We start from the raw sequence: 21,765 nt of genomic DNA, 5'->3' as shown, positions 1-21,765 counted from the left end.
TCTTGGCAGTGCCCACGCTGCAGAAAGCTGTCTCCCACTGAGGCGTCACCTTCTCACTACTCTTGTCTGGTTCTTTATGACCGCTGCTGTGAGAAAGGGCTTTGATTTGTGCAATCACACGCTTAATTCTTTACGGCAGAGGAGTGGGAACGTTTGCCCTAGACCTGGAGTTCAGGGCCAAAATGGGCCTTTATAATTGTCTCAACCACCCTCTCAGACTAAAGACTGGAAAGGAGAGGCCCACAGATACTGTGGGATGCCCATAGTCTCTACCACCTCAAAGCTCAGGAATGGAGCATGAACCCAGGCAGACCCTGAGGCCAGTCCTTGTCCCCCCGCAGCAGGCTGCCCACAGACCACCTACTACCACTTTAGAAAGCATCCCAACGCGTTCGGAGAGTGCGTCTCAGCTGAGTGGTTAATTGCATAAGATCTAGAGTCTAGGTCTGAATCTTGTCTCTGTTATTTCCCCACTACAAAGCTTGCTTTGTTCTTTTTTTTTTTTTCCTTTGGTACGGGGGATTGAACTCACGCCCTCGCGTTTGCCAAATAGGCACTTACGCTGCTGTGTTAACCCCTCACCCACTTTCTTCATTCTCAAAATAGGAAAACCAGCATCTACTTTATGGTACTGTTGTGGGGACCAGATGAGAACATTATGAAAATGACAACTAAAATTATTAGAATGTACCAGTAAGGTTGCATGTCACAAATAGCATTTCCAAGAGATGCCAGGGATGGTGGTCCATGCCTGTAATCCCAGCATTCGGGAGGCCAAGGCAAGAGGTCCCTACGAGTGCAAGGCCAGTCTAAACATTCCACAGAATCAGTGCTTTAATCTCAATCCAGTGTTTTATACGCCTGTGATTTTCTTTTTTCTTTTTTTGGGAAGATACTGGGAATCAAACTCAGGACCTCATGCTTGCCAGGCAGGCACTGAGCCACTGAGCTAACTCCCTTGGTCACACCTGTGATTTTCAAACTGTAGTTAAAAATCCATCAGAGGTCATGAATTTAGTGGGTTATGATACACACTGTTTATATAAAAGAAGTAGAACAGATTTAGCTCAGCGGCGCAATTGCCTGCCTGGCAAGTGCAAGGTTGTGAGTTTGATCCCTGGTACCAAAAAATAAAAAAATAAAAATAAAAATAGTAGAACAGAGAAGCCTCTCAGTATCCATGGGAGAATGACTGGTTTCTGGACCCCTGACAACATCAAAACCCACAAATGCTTAAGTCTCTCATACAAAATGTATTTGCATATCTTCTTGTATATTTTAAATCTAATGCCATAAATTCAGCTGTTACACTGTATTTAGAGAATAATGACATGAGGAAAGTCTATACACGTGCAGTAAAGGTGTGAAAATTTTTTTGCTGAGGCTTGGAGCCAGGGTCTCGTCCGTGCTCAGGAGCCCCTGCAGCTGAGCCAGACCCCAGCCCCTTTTTTCAAGACTTGTGGCCCTTGGTTGGCTGAACCTCTGGATGTGGGACCTGTGGATCTGGAGGGCAAATTTACACAGAAAATGCCAAGTACAATGCACGGTGAGGGCAATTACTGCTTTGTCAACTGTATGCTTCAGTTTTTCTGTAAATATCTGCATGTGTATCTGGTTATGATTTTTTAAAAAAGATCAGAAATGCATAATGAACAATCAAGTACCAGAAAGAGTTCTCTGGAATCTGTCCTGAGCTCTTCAGATCCTTTTTGTTCTGTTATTTTATTATAGGATTTTTCAGATTGGTTAAAACTTAAAAAACAACCCAAGCCAGTAAAATCTCCCATGTCAGGTTGTTAGAGAAGTGGAAGGGTGGAGCTGGTTCTCAAATTCCTACAATCTTTGTCTTTTACTGGGCAGGAGACACTTCATTTTCTAAATCACCAGAAAGAGGCTGGGCTTCAATATTTCATAGCTAGGCCTTAAAAAGTTAAGAAACTTTCCTACGAAGGTAGTCATTTTATCACACCAAGTCAGCTCTCAAGCGGAGAAGGAAGCTGTCCAAATGGCTCACTCTGACAGAATCCTAAGTCTGCTCCTGCTTTTCTAGTTCCGGCCTCATCACAGAAAGTGAGTTCCTGTTCACAGAGATTAATCATAATAACTGGAAGAAAAAACTTTTACCACGTTTTGGATATTTGTCTTAGTTTTTCAGCATTAAACAAAATATTGGCTGACTTCCCTGTGATTCATAATAAAAAACAATCCTACCTGGGACTCAGCGAGGTACCCAGCATCACTCCCTTGTTCCAGTCCAGTCTTTACTGCCTAAAAAACACGAAAAGCGCTTGTTCAGTGTGGGAACGGCTTGGTGAGATGCACCATTTACGCTGAATAAAATGACCAGCATTGTTAGACTTCAAAGAGGAGGTCAGTGGCTTAGATCTGTGAGAGAGATGCGGGCCGAGTGCCCGGCTGCACAGGTGACTTAAGCTTCCACCTCTGAGGTCACTGCTGCACCCGGCAGGAATCGGGGAGAAGGAAAGAGAGGGCCGGGGTCCGTGGCCACCGGCTTCCTTCCATTCCCTGAGGACAGGCACCCTCAGCGTCCACTTTCAGCCCCTTCCTCTGTGCTCTCTTCCTCGGAGGCATGATCTGTGTAACACACTCATCATCGACTCTGTGAAATTCAGCTTCACACCCAGGGGAAGTGCTACCCTCGGACAATGCCAAGGATAGAAGGCACAGAATCCTGAACTCAATCATCATTATGGACATGACAAAAAAATATACATTCTTAACTTTAATTTCCCTGTCTGGACTGCTTTTCCTGTACTGTCCACACTCGGGTAGCTAAACTTAACTGTCAATCCCTGTTCGGCAAGCTGCCTGCTGCCCCCACACCTGTACCGTCACATCTCAGGTACTCAGACGCCGAGCCTAAGTGACTGAGAGTGCAGGCTCATTCCCTGCCTGCTCTACAGTCTCCCTTTCTGTTTCTCTCACTAACACAGAGATGGAGGTCTATCGTCTCCACAGGACAAAGTGAAATCTGTCAACTCACGATTGCCAAACCTCTAAACCCTTCTGCAGACCCATTCACTGCTCCGGAGTCCCAGAAGCTGATCCAAACGCTCCTCGAGCAGCCTTGTGCTTTGGAGCTCCCCAACTGCCGCAAACGCCTGCGCTGCTCAGCACCGCACACTCTCAGGCACCCTCCCTCACTCTCGGGGCTCAGGCCAGGTCCTGCGAGGCTCTCCCTGGTCACGCTGGCTTCCTCCCCTGGACACTTAGCACTTTTCCTGTTCTGACCACCCGGCTGCCTTGTCTCTTAGCGAGGGTACAGTCAACCTCCTCAGCCCTGACCGTGAGACGAACACAGGCAGGGGATCGTGTTTCATACTTTAATTTCAGTTTTTGGGGTGCTGGGTGCAAGGCTTTGCACATGCTAGTGAAAAACTACTGAGCTACACACCTAGTCCATGTTTCATATTCTATGTACTTTGAGGCCTGCTCACAATGCATTTGTTGACTGGTACAGTCTCAATTTTAAAATCTGATCATATGCTCTCTTAATTGTGGACTTTTCCATACTGAAGAGCTTTACGTTTTGAGGTCTACGATTAGAGCTCACTTCAGCTCGGTGCCCTGAACTCCTCCAAACTTCTCTGTATCATTCCATGCTCTTAACAGTGACAGCAATGGGCAGAGTCTGAGGGACTGCAGGAACTGACGGTGCTTTTGACTAATAGCAGAACTCGGCCTTCAGTTTTGCGTCACCTGCCTCTTAGTGCCCGGTATTTCCTGTTGTGGTTACGCTGGTATTACTTAGTTCCTTTCTTGCTCTCTTACTGATAGCTTTAGAACTCAGTAGCCAATGAGTGTGTCTAGCACTCTCTTCACCCAACCCATAGCTTTATACAAGTACCGCTTCTGTGCTCGTCCCTTACTTAGCTCAGTATGTACTTCACCAGCAGAACTAAGAACTTTAGCTATGACACGCAGGTCCGGAAGGCAGCGGGGCCCTGCTCTACAGAAGGGCAGGGTACGGCGAGGCGGGCGTAAAGGGGAGACTCACATCGATTATTTTCAGAGGTGCAGGATAAAGGCCTTTGGTCTGCTTGCGCACTTTTTCTTCCACTTTTTTGTAAACCTGCTGCCTGACAAATGGAATACTCATGGCGTAGGACGTCAGTTCTGGAAGGTAGAATGATTTTTAGACACCTACTGGAAAGGCCTGGCCTCCCTTATTGCTTTGCTCTGTGACTGCCATAAAAATGCAGTAATTCCAGACAGACAAAAGAGCTGCTCTCTATTCTAACACACATAATCTAAGTGTCAACCATTGCACTGCTTCAAATATACTTTAATTAGTGGATAAATGTTAAAGCTAGGCCTTGGGTACTGTGTGTTTATTACATTGTTATAGTTTCAACTTTTGTATTAGTTTAAATTTTTCCAAATTAAAAAGTTTGAAAAAATTATTTTAGCCAGGCAGGGTGGTGCAAGTCTATCACCAGCAGCATTCAGAAGGCTGAGGCAACAAGATTGCTGCAAGTCTAAAGCCTGCCTGAGCTATGCAGAGTTCAAGGCCAGCTTTGACTACTTAGCAAGACCCTGCCTCGACACTCCTCACCCCAAAAAGATTTTAACTGGTTTGAGGTTAAGGACTTGATGCTGTAGCAGAGTTGTGACAGCCCTTAAGGTTGACGTTACACTGCGGACAAATAATACACTTCTTCCTCCTTTGCAAATGCAACTAAATGCTTAAGAAAGCAGCTCTGTCCACTCACTTTCCACCAATCCCTTGTCCCTCTTTGGCGTGATCTTCTTATCAGCTAGGCCTTTGGCAAACGTAACTGCAACTTCCTCCAGGTATTCAATTGTCCGTTCCTCCGGAGGTTTTATTCCTGGTCCTGTAAAAATGATTGCAGCAGACTGAATACAAATGAGCTGACAGCAGGCCCGACCCAGGCAGGCCAAAGCCACAGCTCAGCACGGCCTCCCTCCTCAGGCCAGAGACGGGCAGGTGGCAGGCCTGAGCTTGGTCTTCAAGAGGGACCAGCACCGAGCAAGGGCGAAACGTGTGCTCTGAGCAGGGAAAAGGACCCTTCAGCCTGACTGGCACTTCTGTAGGGTGCAGCGTGGGTTAAAATCATTTGCAAACACAGTGAAGACGGGGAAGCACAAGGCCCACATAAACTAAAACTCCAGCGCAGGAAGAGCTATCTCAGGTGAACTGGTGATCGCTGCTTCTTTCTTTCTGAGGTATGCGATGCTTTGGGTACGAGGTAAAGACTGAGCCTGCCTCGAGCTGGAGGATGCCTCTGTGGGAAAGTAAAACCATCAGAATTGCGGTGGTCACATCTGCTGCAACAGAAGCTAGAAGAGGCCGCCAAGTGAAAAAGCCAGTTTCCTCCCATGAATGTTTTCAGAGTCCCCAGGTGGCTTAGGTGGCTGAAGAGACAGGGTCAGAAAGGCGGGGTGAAATCTCAGGGTCATGATGTTTAGCTCATAAAGTACTTTTTTGCACAAAGACCTGCAGCAAGTATGCAACTGGTTTCCCACTCAAGGCCTGTGCCAGCAAGATGCAGGAGATTAGTGAGGCTTGGGCAGTGGGAATAGCTGTGCAGAGTAGATTACTACACGAAAGGGATCCTGAGCGAGGCTCCTGCAAACTTTGGGTTGGATTAATAGCAGATTTCATCTAAAGAGGAAAAGATCAGAAACTCTGAATACTTGGCAATAAAAAATATCCCGAACAAAATCACACTGAAAATAGTTAACACAAACCTTCATTTTGGGACAGTATCAAGTGACCTAACACAGATGAAGTGGAACTTCTGAAAGCTGTTATGGTTTGAGTCTGGATGTCCCTCCAAAGCCTCATGCAGACATGGGGGCAGGCGCCTAGAATCTGTGAGAGATTCATGATCCAAAGCTGGGGTTATGGGTGTGGCCTACACACAATATAAGGGAGGAAAGAGTCTCTGATCCATCCTCTTCCCCTTTTGCTTTTTGCTTGTGCTGTTTCCTGCACCTTGAGCTGCTGCCCTCTGCCATGTGCCACTCTGCCTTGGGGCCAGCTGATTATGGATCAAAACTTCCACAAACTGTGAGCTAAATAAACCTTTCTCTTATCTCAGCAACAAGAGAAAAGTATCCAAGACAGAAGGGGTGAGACAGCCAGGAAATATTTGAAGATGTGATACCCAAAGATGTTCCTAATTTTGATAAAAACAAAAGCCAACACATTTATGTAAAAGGGGCTGGGGATTTAGCTCAGCGGCATAAGCACCTGCCTTGCAAACAGGCAGTTGTGAGTTTGATCCCCGGTACTGATAAAAAAGAAAAAGACAAAACAAACAAACAAACAAAAAAATTTATGTAAAACAATCACTAAAAAACCTCAAACAAACCAAGGTGTAACATAAAACTGCTAAAACCAAGAAACCAAGTTGTGGTGGTAACACATGCCTTAATCCCAGTACTGCGGGAGGCTGAGGCAGGAAGGTTCCAAGTTTGACCCTAGGGAGACTCTGACTCAAATAAAGGGGACCCCCCACTGAGGATGTAGAACGCAGCACTGCTCCACCCCTCAAAAATTGTTGAAACTAGTCGTAAAGGGAAAATCTGACAGCAGGTTGGGGTTAGGAGTAGGGACACTTTATATACACAAAAGATAAAAGCAATAATAAATGTTTTATCAGGAAATTATACAAGCCACAACACAATGGAGACATCTATAAAGTACCAAAAGAAAAACTCTGGCATTCTATACCCAAAACACCTTTCTATAGCAAAAACACCTTTGAAAAATGAAGTTGAAATAAAGACTTCGTTAGACAAATGACAAGATTAGAAAATTAATTGCCACAGGCCTACGCTACAGAATGGTTAAAGGAAGCTCCTCAGGTTCGAGGAAAACCACATCAGATGGATGTGTGGATCTACATAAAGGACAGAGGCCCCAGAAATGATAAATACGAGTGTGAATGGAGAAAATACATCTTTCTCATTTGTCTCTTTAAATAGTAACTGTCTAAAACAAAAATGTCAATATACTGAGGAAACTGTAACATGCAGAAGTCAAATGTGTAACACAGCATAGAGGACAGGGAGAGAAAATCCTCTCCTTTAAGGTTCTGAGTGACACATGAAAGATGAATGGTCTGAAGAAGGGGCTGGGGGAAGTGGAGAGGGGGAGAGAGAGGCAGAGGCAGCGGGACAGGGATCCGGCCCCAGAAACGAGCCAGCTCACACAACCAGACCCGAATGACCGGGAAGCTGAGTCCTGGGGGGAGATTTTACTGTTTACCTTTTCCTAGTCTCCTGAAACGGGCCTGGTCACCTGCCTTGGGGAAAGGGAAATACTGTAATAAAACTTTCTGGGGGTCACTAACTCCAGGGAATCCAAATGTCACTGTCGTCACCAGGGTAGGGGCTCCGGGAGTCACAGGATTGATGAGGTTTTAGACTCAGCTCTGTCATGGTGGCTTCACCGGCTCATTCTGTGCCGCCGTGCCTGCTCCAGAATGTGCATCGGGAATTCCTAACAACCGGCAGGAACCTATACTACTCTACTTGCCCAGTAAGGACTCCTGCCAACGGGAAAAGCCAAGTAACAGCCTTGGAAGCTGCCAGGCCTCAGTACAGTACAGTGAAATGCCACAGTCCCACAGAGACCGCAGAGATCTGCGACACGGGGAGCACAGGAAGTGACTCCTCTGCATCCCCTCTCAACCTGCCTTCTTTGGCCTGTGCAGGAGAGACGGAACCTGTAGAATGACAGGGATTGTCACAAACTTAATCCTGCAGTAACTGCATGGCAGCTGGCGCTCCACACACGATTTCCTGCTTACGCAGATGAACACATCCCCTTGTACCTGGTACTTCATACAGTTACTGACGGGGCAAACGCTTTATTCCTGACGCCAGCTGGTAAAGACCACCAGAGCTTGTTTCCTCCTGGCAAGGCCTGCAGCATACTTCCATGCCTCACCTTCGGGTGGGGGCACAACTCTCCAGACATGTTTCCCGTCAGTCCTCTTGCACAAGACGCGCTGCTCATTACACTGATGACATTACGCTGAACGGATCAGGTGGGCAGCAAGCACCACCTGCTCCAGATAGTCCGGTAACATAGTTCAGTGAGAGACTGGGAAATAGATTCCTCAAAGTATTCAGGGTCTTTTTAGGGATCCAGTCGTAGGGGACACATTGAGACATCCCTTTAGAAGTTGTTGGATTTGGCCCTTTTACTAAACACAAGCAGCACCACATCTGGCGGGCTGCCTCGGCCCTCTGAGACGGCACATCCCTCACTTGGCTATGCCACCAAGCAACCGAAAAAGCTGCTCATCTGCATGGCGCCGGGATGGCAGAAGCAGCTCCGCCCTTGGGCCATGTGACTCCAACCTGCCCGTGCTGGAAGGGCCAGGGCCGGAGAGATGTTTGGAGGCTCAGCAGGCACCTAGAGGTGACCACAGTGCAAGCCTTAGGACTTTAGAAATCTCCGATAACAACAAGCATTCTCTTTTTGGAAAAACAGTTTTTGGCTTGTAGTGAGCCTTAGGAGACTCAAAGCTTAACTATGGGCCATCAGGTGGCCAGCTGACTATCATGAGATGGATGTCACCAGACCCAACAGACCACAAAGCTGGGGTACACAGTAGCACCCCAGCACTAGTGGGAGCTGGGACAAGGACCACGGGCCTCAGCAGACCCTGAAGGCACAGGTCGCAGGAGGAAGTGGCCAAAATGTCCCTGGGCTCCTGTCTTTCCTTCCCGGAGCCTGTACCTGTGGCCTCACTGAGCCTCCCTATGACCAGCTGACCGGGCAGTTCTGTGTGATAGTCAGGCTCCACTTGGGTGTGGCCAACCACCACAGGATAATCCCGCTCTGAGGCACGTGGTGAGTGATGGCCTCCCAGGGTACGTCCCAAGTAGTGCACCTGGTTTTTCATTTGGCCTGGAAACAAAAACAGAGCTGGACTCACACAGGGTGACCAGTGGTTTGGCTGAATGGCCGGGGATGTGGAAGGAGCCTTGAGAACAAGGTATCTGGGGCTGAACTGTGTCCTCTCAAAATTTGTAAGTTGCAGCCCTAACCTTGGTATCTCAGAATGTGCCTGCCTTTGGAGACAGAGCAGTTAAAGAGGTGATAAGTTAAAGTGAGGCTCTCAGGGAGAGGCCCAATGCAGTCTGTGTGTGAACTGGAAAGACCACTAGCAGACACCAAGAAGGGACAAAGTGGCGAGGCAAAGAAGTCTCAGAAAGAGCAGAAACTGTTAACACCTGATCTTGCACTTCTGGCTTCCAGAACTGGGGGAAGTAAGTGTTTTTTTGTTGCTATTGTTCAAACTACCTATCTGTGGTATCTAGTTAGAGAAACACAAGCAAATGAAACACAAAGGCACCTGGGGAACATGTATGTGGGCAGACCCCTCTGAACAGGCACATACGGTGCAGACGGTGTGGTCTGTGTGATTATCCACCTCGGCTAAGCTCCTTGACAGCGGCTAGGCGGGCCAATTCCACGGATTCTAGTCTGCGTGTTTCCGAGGTCATCTGTGTCATCGTGTTACAAAGGAACTGGGCACAACAGGGCAGGTACGCAGCAGGACCTGAGCTTCGCAGCAGGACCTGCCATCAATTGGCCAGCAGCAGAGAAAACGCTGAATCCCCCACATGGAGACTCCCCAGGGAGATCCGGCAGCTCCCTTGGGGGCAAGCTCATTACAGCGTGCTGCTTCTGCCACAGAAGGGGCACCGGAACACAGTGGAACAGATGCTGGAGATCCGCCTTCCTGGACGGCCATTCTTCCGGCAAAGCTATCATCTGCAGGCTTCGGGAACTTTCCCTCCGCGCAGCACTGTGTCTGACAGAGACTCCCTTCACAGTAAGCGGGCTGCAGAAACGGGCGCTGCTCAGGAAACACACAGGTTCCCACCACCAGGAGGAGCTGGTGTGGCAGCACAGTGACCTCAGCTTCTGAGGACTCAGGTAAGTGGTGATATGGAGGGCAGCTCAAGGCCCTCCAGGACTCCTAAATGAGCTTCTAATAAATACTCAGGACTCTGTACTAGCGTGCCCCATGATTAGTCAACAGAAAACTACAACGGTCAGCTCCACATAGGACTGCTAGTGGCCTAGACCCTTCATCAATGCAGGTCCCCTGCAGGCAAGGAACCGTGACCAGCTGAGGCACTTCCTCGGCTCTCTATCTAGATCCGCTGAGCACTGGACAGAAATACCCACTGTAGTGATTAGATTATTTTGTTAAGAATGTTTGTACATAATTAACCATGTATTTGTGTTTTCTTCTCTATCTCCTTAGACAACTATCTCTAAGACACATTAACAGTAACTTTGTTATCACAGCACTTAAATTACAGAATATTACAGAAGAGTGAATTTCACCCAAAGACTTTGCAACACTCGTGTAATTTCAAGAACACCAGATTTGGTGGTGCATAGCTACAATCCCAGCACTCAGAAGGATCACTGTGTGAACTGAACTGCATAGCAAAACCCTGTCTCAAACAAACAAATAAACAACAACAATAACAAAACCCAAAATACCACACCACACCAAAACAAAACAAAGAAAGAAAGAAACAAAGGGGTCTGGGATTTAGCTCAGTGGCCTAAGGGCCTGCTTGGCCAGCACAAGGTTTTGAGTTCCATTCCTGGTACCCCCCCCCAAAAGAAACAAGGACATCATTATAGATACAAGAGTACTGAAATAAGAGCTGGGCATGGTGGCATACACCTACAATCCCAGCACCTGGAGGCTGAGGCAGGAGGATTGTTGTGAGTTTGAAACCAACCTGAGCTACAGAGTGAGCTGTTCAAAAAACAAACAAAGGGGCTGGGGATTTAGCTTAGTGGCATAAGTGCCTGCCTTCTAAGCAGGCAGTCGTGAGTTTGATTCCCGTTACCGATAAAAAGGAAAAAGACCAAATAAACAAACAAACAAGCAAGCAAACAAACAAATCTGTTCATCCATGGGTATCAAGCAATCCTGAGAAATTAAAGATTTCAATAAACAGAGATGATTCTGATGAAATGACTTTTAAAAATTCTTTTTAAATTGATAAATTGTTTCAATGTAATTCCAATCAATGTAGACATGAGACAGGATGATTGTAAAATTTATACACAAACACAAAGAAACTTATGGTATCCAAAATCACTGTAAAAGAAGAAAACCACATTGGAGGTATTATAATGTGTGATTTCACAACTTACTACAAAAAACACAATAATGAAGACAAAGTGATAGTGGCTAGGAAATCCAGATTATTGATCTAAACACACAAGGTCAATTGATTTTTGACCAAGGTGCCAAGGTAATTCACCGAGGAAAGAATCACTTTCTCAGCAAATGGCATCAGAACATTTGGATAGTCACACGCAAAAAACAAAACAAAAAAAAAAAAAAAACAAAAAAAAAAAACCTCTCAGTCCTCACTTAACACCACATACAAACACCAACTTACAATGGAGAACACATCAAAATCTGAGACAAAACTAGAAAACTTCCAGAAGTATAGGAGAAAATCACTGCGATCTTTTTTTTTTTTTTTTTTCTTTCTTTTTATCGGTACCGGGGATCGAACTCACGACTGCCTGCTTGCAAGGCAGGTGCTTATGCCGCTGAGCTAAATCCCCAGCCCCAATCACTATGATCTTGAGTTAGAGAAAACTGTTGCACATCACATGTCTGATACAGAACTTGTATCCTGATACATAAAGAATTCTGGAATCTTGGTAATAAGAAAACCTCAATCAAATAAAATGGCTAAAAAAGATCTGAACAGATACTCTACTAAAGGAGATATATAAAGAGCAAATAAACATATGAAAGATGCTCAATACGACCAGAAAATGTAAAGTGACAATGTGGTATTACAATACTCCCATTAGAATGTGTAAAACTAAAGACTGAGCAGGCGAGTGGAGTGGCACATACCTGTGATCCCAGAACCAGGGAGGCTGAGGCAGGAAGGTTACAGGTTCAGGTGCCATTTGGGCAATCTAGTGAGACCTTGTCTAACATCCCATCCCAACCCGTCCCAACACACCACACCACACCACACAACATACCATAAAATAGCGCTGGGGACGAAGCTCAGTGGTAGAGAACCCCTGGGTCTGATCCCCAGTACCACAAAGGAGACTAACCATACAAGGTGGTGGGAAATGAGAACTCTCCTATGCCGCTGCTGGGAACGCAAACTGATATAACCATTTTGGGAAACTGGTCTGATAGTTTCTTAAAAGCTGCACAGATTGGTCATATGGGCCAGAAAATCTACTCTTCAGTATTCATCCAGTAGAAATGAAACAAATACCCAAGACTCACTGATCCACGTTCATAGAGATTATATTCAGAATTAGCCCAAACAGAAAAAATTCAGATGTCTGTCACTCACTGCACGGATGAGCAAGTCCTAGCCTACAGTGAGCGTCACACAATGCAGGAACACCCAGCGGTCAGGTTAGGAACACGTTGCTGATGTATGCAACGGCACAGATACGTTTCAGAGGTGTTAGGCCGAGACACAAAAATTTATGTACTAGCAGTGGCCTATCGTTTGACTGTAGTGTGTACATAGCTACATACAGGTGGCAAAATTCAAATTGTACATTGAAATTTATAAAGGTATTATGAAGATAATATTTCAATGCTGATTTTTTTTTAAATAGGAATTTGACAAACATAATTCAGAGTAGTGGTTTCTAACAGAAATTGTATGGGGGGAAGAAACAAATAAATGGGTATTATTAATATTCTCGGGTTGGTTGCTGCATACGTTGACTGCATTATAAAAATCCAAACAAACTAAAGGAGAGTTTTAACACAGATAATCATATACATAATTTATAAATTTAAAAAATGATTTGATTGATGTCCTAGTTACAAAGTTAAATAGAAACCAGTATGACAGTGAAAATGATTCGGTAACTTCACCCCTCAAAATCTTGATTTATTTCTTAGGAGTCTGAGTTTCACTTTATGTAGCATTTAAGACATTAACCCTTTTAGAAAATAAGAATTAAGGCCCAACTTTGGGACATGGTGACACTTACCCAGGGGTTCCACCAGCTGGTCAACCAGCCCCATTTTCTTTGCTCTGTCTGCACGAATGTTTCTACCGGTCAGCATCATGTCAAAAGCAGCAGGGATGCCCACCTAACATCAAGGAAGAGTCCGGATACAGGGGAAAATGGGTGACAGTTATCATTTAAAAGTCTCAAGTTAGCAAATATTAACATGAAGAAAACTGAACCAGATTTTTATGCTACATAGCATTAAGTTAAATTTTATACACTGATACACAGTTAGCTTTGGAATTACCTCCAGCTAAAGCAAAAATATTCTTTTAGTTCAGTATGTAGGATTTGTCTTATCAAATTGATAAAATTGAGAATTAATTTCATGTTTCCCAAAATTATGCATATATGTCATTTTGAGCTTCTTTTTTTATAATTTCTACAATATTTTAAAATTCCTATATCAGAACTATATCGCATAGACACTAAGAAACCTAATGGGTTTGATAGTATTGAGAAAGAATTTTAGGATCAAAATAGAATTTGGGATGGGTGTAGTGATGCATGCCCTAAAATCCCAGCTCTTGGGAGGCTGAGGCAGGAGGGTTGATTGAGGCCAGTCTGGGCTACATAGTGAGTTCAAGGTTAGCCTGAACCACATAGTGAGACTGTTCTAGATTGCGGGTGGTGGTACATGCCTTATAATCCCGGCCACCAGGAAGGATGAGGCAGCGGGATCTCAAAATCTGAGGTTAGCCTGAACAATTTCAGAGATCCTATCTTGAAATAACATATTTTATAAAAAGGGCTAGGGGATGTAGCTCAGTGCTAGAGATCATGCCCAGCAGGGTTTAATCGCCAGGACTGGGAGGAAAAATAAAGAAACTTCTGGCAACGTTCAAGTAACAATTAGAGGTTAAAAAAAGAAAAAGAAACAGCAAATATTTTCTATATACTTCTTCATGGCCGTAATAAATCCTCCTGACAGTCCTATGACGGAATATACATTATTTATCATTTGACAACTAAAACCATTATCTTTTTTCCTGATGCTCAGTTTATATTCACTTCTCTGCAAAGACCTTTCCTGTCGCGCCTCCTTTTGTTGGAGGGTCGGGGAGGCTGAGTGGGGCCCCCGCCTGGCACTGAGATTGCTCTGCAGCCCCATTTTGGACTCTCCTTTTCCTCTCCTTCAAGACGCAAAAGCCTAATGGGTCTCTTTCTGTCCCCCAGAGTACAGCGAGGAGACGGCTCAGTCGGGGATGACAGGCCTGCTTCACAGGTATGATGTACACACCCAGGCTCTTAAAACTAAGATGTACTGAGCAGAGAAGAAACAAACCAAAAAGCTCCAGAAAAGCACGATATGTCTTATTTATCCCTCCTCTTCTTCAGAGATTAACAAAGGGTCTGGACCTGTAACTTTGTGGATTACAAAAAGTCTTGGGAATAAATCTGTGCCACTGATCCTACATACCCATATTTTATTTGGTTGCCAAAGTCTACAATCAATGTCTGTACCATGTATTTCATACAATAGGAAATAGACCTAAGGAGCATTTGTGTGGCAAGGTTGAGTACAGGGGGTGGCAGGGGTGAGATGGGGAGTGGTTTAACTCACCATTTTGGGCAGCCTTTGGGTGCCTCCTGCTCCCGGTAAGAGCCCCAGTAAGACTTCAGGGGCGCCTAATACCGTTTTTCTGTCCTTCGTTGCTATTCTGTATTGGCATGAAATGGCGAGCTTCAAACAAATCAAAGGGTGAGAACTTTAGAAAATAAAACTTCCTAACATCTTAGGATCCGTGAGTGTCTCAGGATTACTTACAGCATGGAAATGTGCCCACAGAATAAAATGAAGTTTCTTACGCTAGCACTCGGTGTGTTTTAAAATTTACCCTTTGGCCTCTCTCAGAACATTCTTCCTTTATTTTATTAATCTTTTTGGATTGCAGGTTCCCTTTAAAAGAAATCTACTGGAAGCCATTGGCTTTCTTGACGGCCCATGAACGCGTGGTCTTATATGGACTCAAGTGAAGAAACTGAGCCCGCAGACGGCTTCCTCTGCAGGCAGAGAAGGCTGCTTTGTGGCTTCTTAGTAGGTGCAGCTCTCCTTGCCTTGCTCACACTGTTCCATACGCTTTTCAGCCGTTTCCTGGGTAATAAAGTTGTGGCCTCTTTTAGGACCAGGTCAAGGTTCCCTTCATTAGCACATGGAGTGGCCAGCATGAGGGTCACATGCAATGAATGTTATTTTCTTTCCCGTCCTTCTTTTCTATATGTTCTAGTCTAGTAAGAAGCTCCTCTTTCCAATCTTATTTACATCTTTACTACTCACAAGAAGCTCAAACATACACTGCACTATGCTTGGCGCGTCAACCCGAATTGACATGAAAATGGATCCCACCTCTGAATTTCACCCTGCAAACCTGAAACAAGTTTTTAGATCATAGAGAACCAAGGCAAATCCTCTCAATTTATAAATGAAAACATCAGATCTTGGTGTACATGTTCTATGTCATTTGTTTTATTACACAGTTAAGGATTAAAACCTACTCAGAAGTTTGTTAAAAAGAAATCAGATTCTCCTCTAAAAATGTTTTCACGCACAACAGCAGCCTGTAGGTTAATGGCTGGCAAATGCCATCCATGAACTGGGTGGTGACTGAATAATCAGAACATTGTGTACCTCAAGTCCTCCTCCCAAGCAGGATCCATTGATGGCAGCCACAACAGGCTTTGTGGACTTTTCAAGCTTTTCAAACACAGTCTGTCCTTCCTGGGATATTCTGGTTGCTTCTTGAGGGGTTTTGCAGGCTGCTAACATGCTGACATAGCCCAAAAGTGGAGGCCAGAAAAAAGAAGAAAGACGAAACCATTCAAGACTTTGTCCACTATATATTACCCATCGTATATCTATGTTTGGTAATGAGTCCTCAAATATGAAATGAAAATGAAAGCTGTGTGGCATAATTTATTTTTGCTTCTATTAATGATTAAAAAACAAAGGTCTGGCATAATAACATTATATTCTGTATTCTTTGTTTCATTTGCTACTTTGTTTCTGAACACATTTAAGATGATGGCTTTGTCCTTTGGTGAAAGAGAACTAGTATTTTTCTGAGGTCTTATTCACTGGGAGTTGTTTAGCTGGCCTTATGTGAGTTACAAGCATCTTCTTATGCATATAGGTACCTACTGCCAAGTATGTTGGTTTCTTAGTAGGCTCAAACAACTGAGCTAGAAATAACTGTGCTACAGACAATTTTGCTTTTTCTGAAAAACAAACATTAAACAGAACATTTATAAACAAATTGCTATAGATACACAAGAAAAGGGTACACTTGAAGCACAGTATAAAAAACACACGAACACCTTAAGTTCAAATTACTAACCTACAATCCTGGCTACCATTGTTTAAAATACCAACAATAATATAATACATACCCATACTTTACAGAATTAATGATTGTTAATGTAATTCATTAAATTAACACTGAAATAATTTCCTTTCCTTATGTACACATTTAAAAAATTATAAACAAGTCATAAAATCATATATTTTTGCATTTAAAAAGGGAAAGAAAATACTGGCTACATCTGTAAAGTTTTGCCTGATAAACTGAAGGCCTATGACCTAGTTCACCCTCCCTGAAGCAATCCTTTTCAGATTTTTACCCTGTATCCAAAAATAATACAAAGAATTATTTTATGTATGGTTTAAAGACATTTATATAAGCTATATACTATGTGAGACATTCTACAACTTGCTTTTGGAAAATTTATTAAAAGCCAGGTGTGGTGGTGCACATCCCAACACCCTGGCAGGCTGAGCCAGGAGGATCTCAAGGTTTAGACCACCTTGGGCATCTTGGAAAATTAGGGAGATCCTATCTCAAAATAAAAAATAAAAAAGGAAAGGGCATGTAGCTCAGTGCAAGGGTCTTGGGTTCAGTCCTTGATATTGGAAAACGAACCAACCAAAAAACTCCCGCCAAAAACAAAAATATCCCTTAACATTATGTCACTGAGTTCCAACATTACGCTGTGGATCTAGTTAATTTCTTTAACTATTTTGTAGTATCTCAAATATTTTCCTACCTTATATTTAACTTGTTTCAAATTCTTCATTATTTTAAACTACACAGGACCAAATACCCTCATGCATTGGTCTTTATAAAGAAAGGGTGAGATTTCCTCAGCATTCACAGCTAGAAGAGGATGAATCATTGGATCACGGGTGTAATTTTCAATCTGACTAAACACTTCCAGATTGCTCTCCAAAGCCACCACACCAGCTGCCATTCCCATTAGTAATGGTGCTTTCCTTGTTTCTCTAAGCGCTTGTCACCACACATTTTCAAGCTTCTAAATGTTTGCTGGTCTGATGTGTGAAAAAGCCCCCCTACTTTTTTCTAAGAGTCATGAAAATCACTTAAAAAACTTTGAGAGAATTTATTTCTACCTCCTTTTCAACAGAGGAATTCTCAGGCCTAATCAAGGTAAAAGGTATTTTTATGTTTCCTAACTTACTTGATATCAGCACCTGCAATAAAGCAGCCGGGCTTTGACGAGATAAGGACGGCACTTCGGATCTGATCATTAGCCCAGATCTCATTCATTACTTCAATGAACTCTGATTGTACTTCTCTGTTCAGTGTATTTACCTGCCAAGGGGAAACAGATAAATCAAGGGGTTTCAATTATTAAATACACTCAGTCGCCATCAAATGCTATTTTGATTATGAGGAATGCATTTATCCAGCAGACAGGTACCATTAAAAACAAGAAACAGAAGCAGAAAAAAACAAAACCAAAAAACCCCTTCAGACCCAGGAGTTTTCCGTTCAAGCATTTCTGGCCAGCTATTAGCACCCTTTCTCTTTAAAAGTAGGTCTACACAAAAGAACTTTAGGTCATTCTCCTACGTGTTTGATTCACATGTAGGCTATAAGCAGGTTTACAAACGTTTATTGACTGGAAAAATCTGTGTAATGTTAATGAAAAAAGAGAAAAAGACACACAGACTGGACACAACAGTTCATGCCTGTTGTTATGGCTTGTGTCTAGATGTTCCCCCAAAGCCGCATGCAGTCAAAAGTAGGGCTTTTTCAGAGGTGGCTGGATCTGTAGTGCAATGCCGGGATTAAGGGTGTGAGTGCTGTGCATCCTAAGGGTGAGCAGCCTGGATACAAAGACAGAGAGAGCTTGCTAAGTCATAGTTGGTGGCCTGCTGGTTTTGGCTGTCTTCTGCCTGCCATGAACTGTTCCTCCTCTGTGAGGCCCTCTACCATGTTACCCTGGCTTGGAGACAGCCAGCTATGAACTGACATCTTTACAAACTGTGAGCTAAATACACTGCTCCTCTTTTAACTTGGAGTGTCAGTTATTTTGTCTCAGCCAAGAGAAAAGTAAGTAATACACCTGTAATCATAGCTACTCAAGAAGCTGAGTCAGGAGGATCACCAACATTGAAGTCAGGCTGGGCAACTCAGTGAGACCCTGTCTTGAAATTAAAAAAAAAAAAAAAAAAAAATGGCTACAAATGTATCTCAGTGATAGAACATGTGTGAGTTCAATCTCTAATGTTATAATAAATAAATAACAAGACAGTATTGTCTTATCTTGGTAAATATTATTTTATTATTTGTTGAAACTGGATTAAATATGGTTACTTTTGGGGTTTAGATTATGAACAATTATTATTTTCTTCTTTTTTGGGGGTACTAGGGATCAAACTCACAATCTTGTGCTTGCCAGGTGGGCACTTACACTACTGAGCTAAATTCCCGGCTATTATTTTCTTCTTAATTTTTTGTTTAAAAAATTCTTCTCCCACTCAGAGGTATTGTTTTTATGTTCAGGAAGATTATTCAACCTGATAAAATTCTGAAATAAAAAATACCTTTAGCTTCAATTACTGGTTGCCAAATTTATTCGAACGATCTAGATCTACTCTTACTGCTTTTAATTTGCGAGAATTGTCAGTTGCTTAATTCTAGGTCTTCTTATTTCATCGAGGCCTCTGGTTACAAGGGTTTTTTGGGGTGGGTACCAGAAATCAAACTCAGAACCTTGCGCTTGCCAAGCAGGTGCTGCTCCACTGAGCTATATCCCTGGCCTCAAGATTTTTAAAGTAAGAAATCTAGGGCTGGGGATTTAGCTCAGTGGCATAAACGCCTGCTTTGCAAGGTTGTGAGTTCGATCCCTGGTACCAAAAAAACCCCAAAAAACAAAAACAAAAACAAAACTATACAGTAAGAAATGTTTATCTCAATTTGAGATGGACAAAAGCAGAGGGTCCTGCAATAAAGCTCTTCCTGGTAAAAAACTGGGGTAATGTTCCATGCTTTGCTGAAGTTACCAAAAACAAAGTTCTACTTCGAACAGAACTTGATTTCCAATTTATGAATTCCACGGACTCATTCAGATCCCTCAGAAAGCTTAAACTCAGATGTCCACATTTAACCCAGCCATTTAGTAGGAATAATGGTTTAGGCATGTAGGTAATGAAGAAACATTTAGACTAGTGTTCTTTTACAGTGTGGAATGAGGGGGTGGCTTATTGAGGGGATTTAGCTCAGTAGCGTGCCTGCCTGGCAAGCACAAGGTCATGAGTTCGATCCCTGGTACCTGCCCACCAGAAAAAGAAGAAGAAGAAAATAATAATCATTCATAATCTAAAGCCAACATTTAATAACCTCAAACTTAAAATGGACAGGCAAGTTTTGCTTTGTATAAAGAAAGCGTGTTCTTAGGTTCTTATCTAATAAACACCCCCTTATTCCACACTGTCAAAGAATGCTAGTCTTATTAAATCTTGTTATTGACCTGACACAGTAAAAGGATTACACAATGACCTCTGGTTCAGAAAATTGCATCACTGGGCAATGAGTCAAATCTTAACTAATTTAACTAACAAAAACTTAAATCTCTGTGATAACATTACTGCTAAACTGAAGCATTTCTTTCCCATTCAGAAATGGATTAATAAATGTAGTTTATTAATGCAGAAACTACAGAAGGTTAAAGTAGGTACCTTTGAATTGGGTGAGTTAAACCGAACAACTGCCACATCCCCTTTGATTCCATAGTTAAAATGGGTTCTGGCTAAAAAGAGAAGGGTACTTTATTTGTAAACATGTTTATTGCGAAGTAAATCTAAAAAGCAGTATCAATATGTCAACAAGAAATTAAACTTACTCAGCAAAGCAGAAGACCCTGTGAAGCTGCGGCAAATATAACCTGGAGGGAAAGGATAATTTAAAATCAATTATTTTATAGACCAGAAATTCCGAATGCTTGCTGGGTGTATCCAAGTTGGAATGAAAGACAAACCCCGAAAGAGAACAACGCCTTCTGGGCCTTTTCCATGACTGCCACTGTTATCTTTCTCAGGGCAATGCTCAGGTCATGTGATCATTCAGACAGGAAACAAAGCAGGAGGACACAAGGCTCACAAAGGATGAACCTGTGAACCTGTGAATGTGCTAAGCTACGTGGCAAAGAGGGGTTAAAGCTGCAAAGGGATTGAGGTCACTAGTCAACTGACCTTGATAAAAGGAGAGTATGGCTGATTAGCTAAGAGGATTACGGAGAAGGGAAAGAGAACTGCAGACCTGGCAGTGAGGAGAATGACTGGCCCAGGTTGCTAAATAAGAGAGAAGTCAGCCACACGACAAGAGGAATGGACCCAGCTGAACAGAGTTCTGTCGACACCTTTGATTTGAGCCTACTGAGATCTGTTTTGGACTTACGGCCCTGCACGTATAATATACCTAACTTTTTATTGTTTCAGACACACCAATCTTGTGATCATCTGTCACAGCAGCAATAGGAAACTCAGAACGAAGCAATAAGCAACCTACAAAGTGATTTGCAATATCGGTTCCAAATGTACTCCTAATACATCCCATGTTTCCCAGCCACACTCTCTTCCCTTTTCTGGAGAGATGGATGTCTGGTGTTAGCAGAAGGAAAATCAAGGGGAGCAATTGCTACTATAAATGGAACACCCACATCACACTTTGCTGTATTAGTTCTAACTGAAAACAACGGTACTGCACTCCACCGAGGATACTCCTCTTGTGGACAGATAACAAAGGACCAGTTTTTCTCTCCTCTCTTCCCTCATACTTCGCCAGCTTAGTTTCTCCAGCCTGATTCAGCGATCCAGCCTGACTTGACTACAGCCACTTGGCTGTAACTGCTGCTTCGGTGGAGAGCACCAAGCCCTACAGAGCAGTCATGAGGACAATCAGCCAAGCATGCTGTGCTGGCCACTGGTGCCCAGAGTGGCTCTCAAGTGAAAATGGACATGTTAGCGGTTTTTGAGAAAGGCCTGGTACCTTCTGGTTGGTCATGGCCCAGCACGGGGCAGCACTCTTTCTCCCGTCGTGCTGGAGCTCAGGCACACACCTGCCCGCTGAGTTCCTGGTAAATAACTGTGCCTTTCTGGCTCTGGCTGCCTCTTTCTTTAGTTTTACAGTCCTCCCACCCTGGACAGCCCAGTTCTCACAGACCAGGGCCAGATCTTCTCTGGAGCATGAGCCACTGCGGGGGATACCCCAGCAAGGATTTAATCAGGACTCTAGAAAGAAGCTAAGGAACATTTAGGAACTCTAGGCAAACATTTCCAATTTGCTTGGGGCATTATCCCTTCCCTCCTCCTCCTTTTGTAAAGCATCTCTAATTACAATTTCCAGTCTTCAAACTATCATAGTTTTTCTTCTCTTGCTTTTTGTTCATGGTTCACCTCAAAACAT

At 43.5% G+C, this 21,765-nt stretch overlaps 1 protein-coding gene across 1 annotated transcript in view; it reads right to left on the bottom strand.

Annotated features, from left to right (window-relative positions):
* Hadha (hydroxyacyl-CoA dehydrogenase trifunctional multienzyme complex subunit alpha) overlaps window positions 1–21,765 on the bottom strand; it is a 42,433-nt gene that overhangs the window by 14,493 nt on the left and 6,175 nt on the right. Inside the window, exons 2-10 of the mRNA XM_003472859.5 lie at window positions 20,204–20,245; window positions 20,040–20,110; window positions 17,534–17,667; window positions 15,690–15,828; window positions 14,625–14,744; window positions 13,040–13,142; window positions 4,734–4,856; window positions 4,019–4,137; window positions 2,212–2,268 (exon numbers count right to left, since the gene is read on the bottom strand). Coding sequence (XP_003472907.1) covers window positions 2,212–2,268; window positions 4,019–4,137; window positions 4,734–4,856; window positions 13,040–13,142; window positions 14,625–14,744; window positions 15,690–15,828; window positions 17,534–17,667; window positions 20,040–20,110; window positions 20,204–20,245 — 908 coding nt within the window. The remainder of the gene's footprint in view (window positions 1–2,211; window positions 2,269–4,018; window positions 4,138–4,733; window positions 4,857–13,039; window positions 13,143–14,624; window positions 14,745–15,689; window positions 15,829–17,533; window positions 17,668–20,039; window positions 20,111–20,203; window positions 20,246–21,765) is intronic.

This window comes from Cavia porcellus, unplaced genomic scaffold (genome assembly GCF_034190915.1).
Source record: "Cavia porcellus strain 051 isolate PalLab524CR breed Dunkin Hartley unplaced genomic scaffold, mCavPor4.1 scaffold_1, whole genome shotgun sequence".
Lineage (NCBI taxonomy): Eukaryota > Metazoa > Chordata > Mammalia > Rodentia > Caviidae > Cavia > Cavia porcellus.
This window is presented reverse-complemented; position numbering and strand designations above follow the sequence as displayed.